This window comes from Lynx canadensis, chromosome C2 (genome assembly GCF_007474595.2).
Source record: "Lynx canadensis isolate LIC74 chromosome C2, mLynCan4.pri.v2, whole genome shotgun sequence".
NCBI lineage: Eukaryota > Metazoa > Chordata > Mammalia > Carnivora > Felidae > Lynx > Lynx canadensis.
In genome coordinates, this window is record NC_044311.2 from 156,747,718 (window position 1) to 156,760,013 (window position 12,296).

At 67.6% G+C, this 12,296-nt stretch overlaps 1 protein-coding gene across 1 annotated transcript; it reads left to right on the top strand.

The window, feature by feature from the left end:
* The first annotated feature begins 1,573 nt into the window (after positions 1-1,573).
* On the top strand, positions 1,574-11,883 carry AIRE (autoimmune regulator). The gene is made up of 14 exons (XM_030328514.1): positions 1,574-1,819; positions 2,338-2,512; positions 2,730-2,885; positions 3,258-3,332; positions 4,034-4,150; positions 5,089-5,231; positions 5,339-5,419; positions 6,347-6,462; positions 7,466-7,565; positions 8,088-8,270; positions 8,742-8,860; positions 8,945-9,047; positions 10,721-10,789; positions 11,803-11,883. The coding sequence occupies exons 1-14, from the start codon at positions 1,574-1,576 to the stop codon at positions 11,881-11,883; spliced, it is 1,764 nt and encodes a 587-aa protein (XP_030184374.1).
* Positions 11,884-12,296: the final 413 nt, after the last annotated feature.

Below are 12,296 nucleotides of genomic sequence, written 5' to 3' on the forward strand. Positions count from 1 at the left end.
TGTGGGCCCGAGGGGGCGTCCCCTCTGGGTGTCTGGGTGGCACAGTGCGGGACAGGCGGGCCCGCCCCAAGACCCACACCTCCACTGCCACCACCCACAGCACCGCAGCCCGGGGGCTCGGAGCCCCAGAGGCGGGCAGCCCAAGGGCCCTGCTCCCCGGCGAGAGCCCCAGAACATTCCATGGCAGCCCCGGCCTGTTCTGAGCCTCACTGCCTTCACAGGGCCCAGCTCTCTGAGGTGACCAGCCCCACAGCCCCACCACTCCCGCCCCACCGAGCCCAATCGTGCTCCCACACGCCCCAGGACACTGCCCTGGGACAGCCTCAGCTTGTCTAGGACTGAACTCCCAGGGACCCGGGCCTGGAGAGGGGGACACACCGAGATAGGACTCCCGTGTCAGCTCCCCAGCCCGAGCTCCCACGTCAGTATAGAAATCCTGGCCCCTCTGCACACGACGCTGTGCTGACCCCAGGCTTCCCAGCACCGGCGCTCACCTCCAGCCCCGCCCCAGCCTGACCAGATCCTTCTTCCGGGAGTCCTCTTGTGGCTCTGTGGCTGGGCCCAGGGATGGCCTGGCCCCTCCGCCCCCCGCCACACTGGGCCGCCATGGGTGGCCATCTTGCAGACCCCGGTCCCCGGCCCTTGCCCGCCATAGCCTGGGATGCGGCCCCCCTCTGCTGCAACCCCCTCAGGGACACCGCCCCCCAGCCTCTGTCGCCAGCCCTAGCAGGCTCCTGGGGCGTCCTTCCCTTCTCCCGGGGCTGCGAGCGGGACAAGGCACGCACTGGCCTCAGTCCACGGGGTCAGCTGCCTTTTTTCTAACACACCTGGAGGAAGGGGAGGGTAGGGGGCAGCTGGGTCCCCCAGTGGGGGATGTGCTCAAGTTAGAGATGAGGGACTGAGGCTCAGAGAAGGAAAACGACTCGCCCAGCATCACACAGCCTCTAGGCGACGCCCACTGCTGTGCCCACTGACACTCGTCATATGCCCCGTCCTCCATCAGACAGGGACTCTTCCGTCTGACCCCCCTATAGCCCGGCCCCAGGGCTCTGAGCTGGCGCAGTGGGGACGGTAATGCCCCCTCCCCACCTGGGACGCTGCCCCCATCCGCCCCACGGTCCCCGGAGCACCTGGACAGTGCCTGCTGGTGCCCAAGACATGGGGCCCCAGGTGAGGCCAAGGGCACCTGTCTGTCCTGGCTGTCTCCCATTCGAACAGAACCACAGCTGGGGAGTTGACAGCCCTCCCAGCCCTCTCATGGAGGAGGGGTCGGGCCCTGGTCCGGAAGCTTCCTTTACAGAAGAAAGAGAAGCCAGCAGCCCGCTGGCAGGTGTGAATGGAGCGGATGGGACCTTCTCTTTACTGGGTCACAGGGAAGTTTCCATCCCTGCCCCTCCCTCCCACCCTGATTGGCTCAAGGGAAACACGGCCTTTGCTCTGTCCTTGGGGAGCCTAGTATAATAGAGACGGGGCTCTGGCTCACAGAGGTGCCCCCCCCACAGGTGCGCCTGACCAGGGGTGCCCACCCGGGAGCCCGGCAGGTCAGGGGCAGCGCGGGGGCCAGAAGGCAGAGATGGCCCAGACACCCCACAAGTCCAGTGGTACCCCAAGGCCGCGGGACCCCAGGCGGGGAGAGGGGGCCCCCAGCCCCGCGCCCCCAGACCCCGCGACGGCGGGTGAGGCCCAGGCAGGTGGGGACACGGTGCTTCGTCACCTCCTGAGGCTGTACCGCACTGAGATCGCCATGGCTGTGGACGGCGCCTTCCCGCTGCTGCACGCACTGGCTGACCACGACGTGGTCCCCGAGGACAAGTTCCAGGTGGGCCCAGACAGACCCCCAATGTCCCCCTCGCCTTCCCCAAGCCTTGCCCTCCAGCCAATGTCTGGCAAGATGAGCTCCAGACGGACCCCGCCCCGCCCGTGGGGGGGAAGGAAGGGGGGTGTGGGCGGGCTGTTTTGGCGAAGAGGAGAAGGCACGGGGTCTCCAGGGCGATTCCTGTGCCTCCCCAGCGCCCCTGCCCGGCCCTCCTCAAGCTGCCCTCTAAGCTAGGGGCTCCCCTAGGATGAGTTTCAGGTGGGCCTTCCTCACCCCCAGCACCCCCAGGCAGCCTCATGCCCGCTGCAAGCTGAGGGGACACGGTGCCCAGGTCACCTGCAGCACCCTCTGGGATGGTGTTCTGCCCTCCAGAAAGACAGAAGGGGTGTCGGGAGGTGGGGGTGCCGTGGAGGAGGGGGGAGTCAGGAGGAGGGGGGAGTGTGGAGTGGTGGGGGTCAGGAGGCGGGCGCTGTGGAGGGGGGGCAGGAGGTGGGGCCTCCCAGCCCCCACTCTTGCTTCAGGAGACCCTGCGCCTGAAGGAGAAGGAAGGCTGCCCGCAGGCCTTCCACGCGCTCCTTTCGTGGCTCCTGACCCAAGACGCAGCTGCCATCCTGGACTTCTGGAGGGTTCTCTTTAAGGACTACAATCTGGAGAGATACGCCCGGCTGCAGCCCATCCTAGACTGTTTCCCCAAAGGTCGGGGGGGTTGCTGTGGGAGGAACTGGGGTTCTGCGGGAGCCGGGGGCGGCTGGAGTCATCCCAGCCGGACTGTAAAAGGGAGGGGGGTGGCCAGGGAGCCCCCCGACACCACCGAGGACCGTCCTGGCTCCTGAGCGTCAAAGGGCCGAGCTCTCGCGCACCTTGCCAGGGCGTCGGCTCTGGTCTTGAGGCCCGGTCCCTGCTCGCCCCGCAGACGTGGACCTCAGCCAGCCGAGGAAGGGGAGAAAGCCCCCGACGGGCCCCAAGGCCCCAGTGCTGCTGCCCAGACCCCCCTCCAAGAGGAAGGCCCTGGAGGAGCCCAGGGCCGCCCCACCTGGGGCACTGTCTCCTAGGGGCACCTCCAACCCAGGTATCTGGTTGGAGGTACTGGTCGGTCACAGACGGCCCGACACCACTGGCCGTCCCCCTCCTGCCTTGCCGTGGAGCCCCCCTCTCCCCACCGCCCCGGCCAGTCGCCGGGGCTGCGGAGAATCCCTGTGGGTGCTTCGTGGGTGAGCCCAGCCGGCCCTCGTCCCAGGACCCCGAGAAGTAGGCAGGTGGGGGTCACTTCCTTTTACTGACGGGGACACCAGAGCCGGTAAAGCAAGGGGACCACGGGAGTTGAGAGGCCCCGCCCGCCCGCATGCGCCCTTGGCCGCCAGCATTCACCCCCCCCCCCGCACCTCCGTGGGGAGCGGAGGGCCAGGCTGGTGTGGCTCCCCCTGCACACTCCCCCCTGCAGGCTCCCAGGCGAAGGCCAAGCACCCCAGGAAGCCGGAGAGCAACGCAGAGCCGCAGCGCCCCCTGCTGGGCAACGGTGAGCCAGGTTCCCGACCTCCTGGGCTGGGGTCACCGAGTCAAGGGCCCCGTGGGGTGCTGCCCTCTGCCGGCCTGTCCTGGGAGCCGGGACCCTGCAGGCCTGGCATGTCACCCCACAGCCTTGGCTGCACAGCCTCACTGGGGAAAGAGGGGCACCTCGGGTTACCCCACGTGTGCCCGTCTCAGTGTCCCCGTCCTCAGGGCCAGCCCAGACTGTGCTTCCTCCGCAGAATCCTTCTTGGTCCCTCGGCCGGATGAAGCCTGGCCCCTTTCTGTCCCCTCCTTGCCCCAGGGTGGGGGGTCCAGGAGACCGGAGTCACCTGACCTGAAGACAGACCCTGGGAACCCGGCCTCCCTCCCAGCACCGCCCGGGGCCATGTCCTGGGGGTCCCTGTCCGGCCCTGCCTGCTGTGTTTGGTCAGCTCGGATGCCACACTCCACACGCACACACACACACCACACAGCCTCACCCCCCCCCCCACACCCATGGCCTGTTTCTGCACTTACACATGGGCTGGCTGTCTGTCTGTCCGTCCGTGGAGGGGCTGGGCCCCCTCCAAGGCCTGCCCTGGACGGAAGGAAAGGCTTCCGCAGCCCAGGCGCCTCTCGCTCCCCACGGCCTGCAGGCAGGGGGTGCTCAGGGGCCGTCTTTCCAATCGATGACCCCCCCCGCCCCCCGCCCTGTGCTCCCTTCCCCAGGAATTCAGACCATGTCGTCCACTTCGGTCCAGAGAGCCGTGACCGTGTCGTCTGGGGACGTCCCCGGAGCCCATGGGGCAGTGGAGGGCATCCTCATCCAGCAGGTGTTTGAGTCAGGTAGACGGCACTGCCAGGCCAGGGTGCTGCCAGGGGGACGCAGGCCCCAGGTGCACGTGCAGCTGGCGCGCAGGTGGCCACCTCTGCAGGGGGGACGGGCACCGAGGGCGTCCCTCAGGGTGGGGGCTCCTGGGCTTCTGGGAAGTCGGCGGTCCAGGGCCACCTCCCGGGTGACTCTGCCCACCCGGAGGGGCCCCTCGGGGTCTTGGGCTCATCCCCTTCCGGGAAGTTCTCCAGCACCTGCCCCACCCGCATACCACCCCCTTCCCCTCCCTCCTGCTGGACGCTGGCCGGGGATGCTGCGGACGGCCAGGGCCAGCTGGCCCCCGGGAGCCAATGCGGGCCCTGGTCTCACCCCCCAGGGAGGGTCCCGGGGACCCCGAAGTAGTTCACCATGGCAGTTATAACCAGTGGCCACGCACCGGGCCCTTAAAACAGCAGGAGGTTCCAAAGTGGAGACGTGGGCGGCCGTGCTCCCTCCAGAGGCCCCGGGGCAGAGTCCTTCCTGCCTCTCCCCGCAAGCAGTCCTTGCTACGGGCCCCACCGCCGCGGCTGCTGCCCCCAAGTCTCAGGGTGTCCTCCCTGTATCTGTCTGCGTCCCCTCCACTCTTCCTGAGGACACCCGTCACTGGACTCAGTGTCCCTCGGGAGCCCATCTTAACTAATCCCGTCACCAAAGACCCTGCTTCCAAATGAGGCCACACTCTGAGATTCCAGGTGGACACGCTTGGCCGGGTGCAGCACCCGCTTCGTCCCCTGCAGAGGACCCCTGCTGTGCCCAGGACCCTGGTCCCAGAGCTGCCTGGGGCTGGGGCGGTGGGGGGTGGGGAGCGGCCAGCTGCAGAGTGCCCCCCCACTCCACGCCCCCCACCTCTCTGTCCCCCCACTCTGCCCCCCACCCTCCTGGGCCTCCCAGGTCAGCCACCCTCTCCTCCCAGGTGGCTCCAAGAAGTGCATCCAGGTTGGGGGGGAGTTTTATACTCCCAGCAAGTTCGAAGACCCCGGTGCGGGGAAGAACAAGGCCCGTAGCGGTGGCCCAAAGACCCTGGTCCGAGCCAAGGGGACCCAGGCTTCCGCCCCTGTAAGCCCTGCCCTTGATAGCCACCCCCCAACACAGAGCTCAGCTGGGGCTGGGCCTGCCCAGAGGGCGCTCCGCACTCCGGTGACCCGCCCCCTTCTCCCTAGCAGGGTGGAGGCGACCCGAGAGCAGGCGCACAGGGCAGGGTGCAGGCCCCTCCCGCCCTCCCCAGCGAGCCCCAGCCCCACCAGGTAATGCCCAGGCCACAGTGGAACCCTCGTCTCCACCGTCCACAGGGGGTCCCTCTGCCCCTTTGCCCCTGTCCAGGGCTCTCCCTTGGGTGATGAGGACAGAGCCTTAAGCTTCTGTTCGCAGGGTGGAGCTTCCTCGTTTAACAACAGTTTTCCTGATAACACACAACTTGTGTTCAAATAACTCAGAGAAAGTGAGTCCTACCAGGCGTTTAAAACCACGGGTCTGGGCTGGGTGCCCTTGTCCCCAGTCTCACAGTCTCCCAGCGGGCCAGGGGGTGGGGAGGTGGCCCCTCCTGGGAGCCAGGGACCGGAGTATCCAGCACAGCACAGAACCCACCACAGATCTGACCGCGTCCGGCCCCCCGCCAGGCGCTGTTGGGCCCCGGGCGCCCAGGAGGGAGCAGGACCCGTGTCCCCCTGCCCCCCTCCAAGCTCCCGGCTGGCAGGATCAAGGGGTGATTACAGTGAGCGAGCTCGTCGCTGTGCAGGGCGGCCTGGCCCGGAGGAGGCATCCCGGAGGGCCCTGTGGTGCCATTCAGGCAGGGGCACAGGCAGCGTCCAGGCTCCAGGCGCGGGGACGGCGGGTGCTTGGGGCTGATGGCAACGCCGCTGGCCATCGCTCCACTGCGCTGTGAAGAAGGGCATGCGGGGTGGGCAGTGTGGATGCTGCTGGGGACACAGGCACCCCCGGGAAACGGGGCTTTCTGGAGGCTCCGTCCTCCCAAGAGGGATGGCCTGGCCCGGGGGTGTGCGCAGGGGACTAGGGTCTCCGAGATGGAGAGTGTCGTGGGGGAGGGCTGGGGGCAGGCAGGGGACTTGGGGGCCCCTGGGGATGCCGCGGCGGAGCTGTTGCGAGAGGTTCTCGGGGAGGGCGCCGCGCCGCCCCGGATCTCCCAGAGGATACGCGTGTCTTGCTCGTGTCAGAAGAACGAGGATGAGTGTGCCGTGTGCCGGGACGGCGGGGAGCTCATCTGCTGTGACGGCTGCCCCCGGGCCTTCCACCTGGCCTGCCTGTCCCCACCGCTCTGGGAGATTCCCAGGTGAGCCCGGCAGGCCGCTCTCCGCCCCCAGCTGGCTTCACGGCCACTTCTGCCCGACTGACCTGGGTGTGGGGCTGCCCGGAAGTGTCTCTGTTCGGGTCACCCAGGCTGGGTCCTCCCAGCCTGGCCAGCAGGGCCCCAGAGGGCAGAGAAGCAGAATGAGGCCCCCCAGCGAAGAGCGGCCACCTTGCCCATCTCACCACACACCCCCAGCCCAAAGTCCCACAAGCAGCCGGCCCCCCTCCTCCAAACAAGGTCCTACTTGAAGTCGGGCAGAGTGGGTGTCCGTCCTGGGCAGGGCCAGAGTCCTCCCGCGTCTACCTCCTGGTGCTCCCTTCCCCCCGCCCACCGCGTCCTGCCCTTTACTGCCAGCTCCCACGGGTGACCACAGCTGGCGGGGAGGAGCCTGCGTGGGAGAAGTGACCCACCTTCGAGCCCTGGCCCTGCCCCTGCTCCCTGAGTGGCCTTCACCAGGCCACTTGTCTCTGATGCTTGTCACTAAATGAGGGCGTTCAGCCGAGGTCATCATTCGCCTCCAGGGGTGGGGCGGTCATCTTCTCTTTTTTCCTGCTTTTGACCGTGTCCCCTTCTGCTGGGCACTGTCCCCCTTGCGGAAACGGGGGCGGGTCCCCAGTTCAGAGAGGTCCCGTCGGGAGGGCAAGGCCAGCGAGAGCCACGCACGGGGCTCTGCAGGTCAACAGATGTCCGGATTCTTGGGGCTCAGCAGAGGGAACATTGACCATACTGGCGAGGGCCCCCCCCCCCCCACCCCCGGGGCTCAGCTTCCCAGCCTCCCGGGCCCTCCTGCTCACTGGCCGGGGCAGTCCTCCCATCCTGGCTCTGCCCACTGTCCAGCCTGGGCCTCAGTTTCCCCATCTGCGAAAGGAAAGTGGCAACGTGGAGGAGACCTCAGGCCTCCCCTGCCTGTGTATCTGGGAGTCTGCGGTCCCCTCTGCCCCCTTTGCATGTCTTTGGCTGCTGACCACGTGGACCACGTGAGCAGTGGGACCTGGAGGTGCTACAGTTGTCTCCGGGGAGGAGGCCAGCGGGACCCTCCCCAGGCCGAGGAGCCCCAGCCCCAGGAGCCGCCCGCGGAGACCCAGGTACACCCAGGCCCAGGCCCAGGCCCACCGCAGGCCCCCCCCCCCCCCCCCCCAGCTTCCCGGCCACTCCCGTGGGTGGGGCCCCAGGCTTGGAACCGGGACTCCCCACCCCCGGCCTGGCCTCATCAGCTTGGCTTCTAACACTGGGAAATGGCCCCATGTGGGGCCTTGGCTCTGTCGCCAGGCTCAGGGAATGCACTTTGGCTACTAATAACATTCTCTAAAAATGTTTTAAGCGTTTTGTTGCAGCAGAGACAGGAATGATACAACACACGTCCAGGTAGATCCGGAGTCCTCCCTGACAGCCCGTGAGGGCCACGGGCACCCCGTCTGTAGATGGCAAGAGGGTCAAGTGCCTTGCTGAGGACACAGAGCCAGGAGCTTCACCCAAACCTTTCCAACCCCATGTGGGGTTCCCACGCCAGCCCCCGGGGCTTTTCCGGGTCCCAGTGATCGCTGACTCCCTGGGTGGTGAGGCACAGGCCACCGTGGCCTCTCCAAGCACTGGCCCTCTGCTTCCAGGTCCTCCTGGGGCTGAAGCTGACGGGGGAAGAGGCCAAGGGGCTGTCCAGGGAGCCCTCAGCCGGGAAGGACGCTGCCGGCCCCTACAAGCACCTGCTGGCCCCGCCTTCTGCAGCCCCCTTGACGGTGCTGAACCCCTCAGCCCTGCGCCCCCTACTGTGTGTGGGCCCAGAGGGGCAGCAGGTGAGGGGGTGCTGAGGTGGGGGTGGCTGTTTTCTGGGAGCTCAGGGCCCGCAGGACAACCAGACGGAGCCTAAATAGGAGGAGTGACATGCGGGGAAGGGGGGCAGTAGTCAGGTGGGGGGGCTGGGGTCAGGGCTGAGGGAGGAGGAGCCAGACGGGGGTGGGGGGGCAGGGGTTGTGCACTGCAGAACCAGGGAGGGGAGGCTCCCGGAGGGATTCCAGCAGGGGTGATACATTCCGCCCGGGTTCCTGGAACCCCTACCCCGGCCCACCCTCACAGGGGCAGGACAATAAGGGAGGCGGTTCTGGGGTCCCCTTGACCAGCCCTAAAGGGGGTCCGGGTCCACTAAGGCGGAGCAAGGTCTCTCGGGACTGCAGAGCAAAGGTGCTGGGTGTCGCTGGGCTCCCGGGGGCGGGGCAGAGGGCATGGGCGCCCCTCCCCCCCACCGTGACCACTCTGTCCCCCCACAGGGCCCGGCAGGTGCGCGGTGCGGCGTGTGCGGGGACGGCGCGGACGCGCTGCGGTGCGCGCACTGCGCCGCCGCCTTCCACTGGCGCTGCCACTTCCCCGCGGGCGCAGCGCGGCCCGGGTGAGCGCGGCGGCTTGGGCGCAGGACCGGGAGGGACACCGCGGGGGACCGGCAGCCCACGACACCATCCTCCGCTGTGCGCAGGGCCGTCCCGCGCTGCCGATCCTGCTCCGGAGACACTGCCCCGGCCCCCGAGGAGGGCGCGCCCGCCCCGACGCCCGCCCGAGCCGCGCCCGGGCCCGCCAAGGTCAGTGCTGCCCAGGGAGGCGGGGACCCCGCGGGGTCGAGGTGGCGAGCACACCTCCAGGGACACTCGAGTGCCAGCTTCGCGGATGCGCCGCGCCCCGTGGCCCTGCGTTCACTGTTTCATACAATTTAGTTGTTTAAATAGCTTCCCTTCGGATCACGTGTGCTGGAAACCAGCGGCCGTGGGATGGCTGTTCTTTCGTGATGACTGAGCCAGGGCCCCCCCTAGGCCCCCTTCTCCCAGCGCAAGGCCCCCCCTAGGCCCCTGGTCTCCCAGCGCAGGGCTCCCCCGAGGCCTCCTTCTCCCAGCGCCTGGGGCGCACGATCCCCACAGTGGGGTGGGGAGTGAAGCGGCCGCAGCAAGAGGGCTCCACCAGGGATGAGCAAGCCCGCTTGACTCCCCAGTGTGACCCCAGTCCCCCCGTGGCTCTGCGCCGGGGCCCTGTCCAGCCCCATCCTGCGGCCGGGAGCCGTCGGGGAGAAGTGGCCTCCCTCTGCCCTCCTACCCAGCAGTCACCCCCGGCTCCCTCAGAACCCGTGTGTTCCCGGGAGCCTCCAGGTGGCGCACCTCATCCTGCCTGACCGTGTCCCCGCCGCCCCCGCCCCCAAGAACCTCTCAGGGCCCTGGGTGGTGGCAAGTCCTACCCCACCGGTGCCCCGGCGTGCTCCCCAGCCGCGCCGCATCCTCCCACGAACACACTGTGCCTGTGCGATGCCAGCCCAGGCACGGGGGCCCCTGTTCTGCCCACGAGGGGGCTTACGTGCTCGCCCACGGCTCAGCCCACACCTGTGCGCGCCCTGCCGGGTGCCACCCCGCCCCAGAGAGGGTCCCTCCCTCCAGAAGATGCTTCTTCATTGACTCCTGGGTTCTTTTCTCAACTTAGCAAAGACTCCCTTGTCTTTGTGCTGTAGAATGTAACGACTTTGGAGACTAAGAAGTCCCAGCCCCTTGGCTCCCTTCCCAGGGGCGGTCCTGAAAATGTGGGTGTGGCCCCAGCGCTTTCCCCAGCAGCCCCCACCCCACCCCCACCTTGGAGCTGGGTCCCTTTTCACGCCCCTGGGGCTGATGTTGCCTCGAAGGGCCTGTGTTTACGAGCTCAGATTTGGCTATTTTGAGCCAGAACCTGGCAGTCTCATGTGGGTCCACTTAGCATGGTCCTCTCTCCCTCCTAGGCTGTTCATGGACAGCCTGCTGCCAGGCTCTGGCCCCTTAAGGGGGGGGCACTCTAGGCCCTGGCCCCTTAAGGGGGGGGTTGGGTGGGAGGGGGCACGGTTGGCCCTGGCAATGCTAGTCGGATGGATGAATGGCTGGCACCACACCAGACGCTTTCCTCTTTGGGCCTCAGTTTCTCCATCCCCGACGGTCCCTTCTAGCTGGTTCTGAGTCACCTGGCTTTCCCCAGAAGGTTGCATGCAGCACGTGGAGGCAGGCAGGCCTGGGGGCCTTGGGCAGCCAGCTTCCAGAGCCCCAAGCTCGCTCGTGCCCACGACCCCGGCAGGAGCTGGGTGTTAGAATTCAGCTCCCAGGGCCCTGCTGGGGGCAGCATGCCCTCTGTCCTGGCATTAGCCACTGTCCCCTAGACCCTTGTTGCCTCTGCATGGTGTGCCGCTTTGTTCCAGCTGCGCCCGGCAGGGGTGCGGGAGTTGGGCTGACCTCCCTTTCCTGGGCTGCAGGCAGGGGACGGTTCTGCTGGTCACGAGCCGGGTGTGCACAGGGACGACCTGGAATCCCTCCTAAGCGAGGTAATGCGTCACCTGGCTGGGGCTCCTCCTTCTCCTCCCCTCCCCCCACCCAGCCCCAAGCAGCCGGAGCCAGAGGAGGGCCTGGGAGACCCTGCTGGGTACACTGAGCACCACAGGCCCAGGCTGCTTCCGCACGGCTCTGGCCCCCCAGCACATGCGGGAGCCCCTAGCGCACAAAGGAGCTGAAAGGAGCCCTTGAGCCCTTTCTGCTTCTAGCCTGGTCCAGAGTTCCCGGATCGGGGGCGGGGGGGGGGGGCAGTGGCTGCAGGACCTCAGCACCAGCACCGCTGAAGCCTGACTCTGATGCCATGACTCCCCCTGGGGGTGGGAGGGGGGTGGGCACCCCGGAACCTCTGCCTCCGGTGGACCTCTCACGGCCCCTCCCAGCCCCAGCCTCTCTACCCTAAGATGAACAGCTATAGTCGCTGTGAAGGAAATGGGCCTTTTTGGGGTTCCATCTTCTTTTGACAGGAGGTCGGACTCCTCCAGCCATTCCCACACCCCGGTGGCCCGCCCGTGGCCTCCTGGGGCTGTGGGGCCCTGCCCGGTGTGGTGGGCTGGGCACGGGTGGGTCTCAGTGCAGGAGTCTTTCAGGGTGCCCCCGGGCACTGGATGTTGGCCCTGTGGCTCTGGCGGGGCGGTCGCCTGATGCCGTTGGAGAAAGGGGGCAGTCGCCCCATTACGCTGGAATGTTGGGTCTCCCCGTGCCCCCTCTGTCCTGCGGGAGCACACGATGGAAAGAACCGGTCTTGCCTTGGAGCCGGGAAGAAGACGGAGGCAGAAGAGCCGTGGCGGCCGTGCCCCGTGTTCGCAGGGTGCTACAGCAGAGCACCAAAAGAGGAGTCCTCCCTCGCCTGACGTGCCCTGTGGTGCTTCAGGCCTCAGTTTCCCCACCTGTGACTAGGAGGGGCGGGATGCTCGTGACTCCAGGGGACGCTGGAGCCCAGGCTGTGTGCACCTGTCCCCTGGGGGCTCAGGCAGGTCTCCCAGTCCTCTGCGCTCCTGTCTTCCAGCACTCCTTCGACGGCATCCTGCAGTGGGCCATCCAGAGCATGGCCCGCCCGCTGGCCGAGGCGCCCACCTTCCCCTCCTGATCCAGCACGGCGGCGTGGGTCTGCGGGGCAGCACCGGGGGAGGGGAGGCCCCCGTAGACGCGGCCTCAGCTGCGAGCGGACCCTCCCTCCCACCTCCGAATCAGATGCCAGCGAGTTCCCACTCGTGCTCACGGTGACCCGCCCTGAGAGGGCCCGACAGGACACGCTTCCCATCCCCGGAAGCTGGTCACATTAGGACCGAGAAAAACCGAAAGGTCCAGGTGTTGCCCACACTGGGCCCGCAGACACAGCCCGTCCTCGTGGACACGCAGAGCGCCGTGCGCACTGAAATAAAAACCGCTTCTGTGGGGTTTCGATGTGCTCTCCACGGGGTGTGTTTGCTTTGGGGGCTCCGCGCCCCTGCGTTTCTGCTGCCTGAAGTATGGGTCACGCTGGCTGGAAGGGAGACGCCC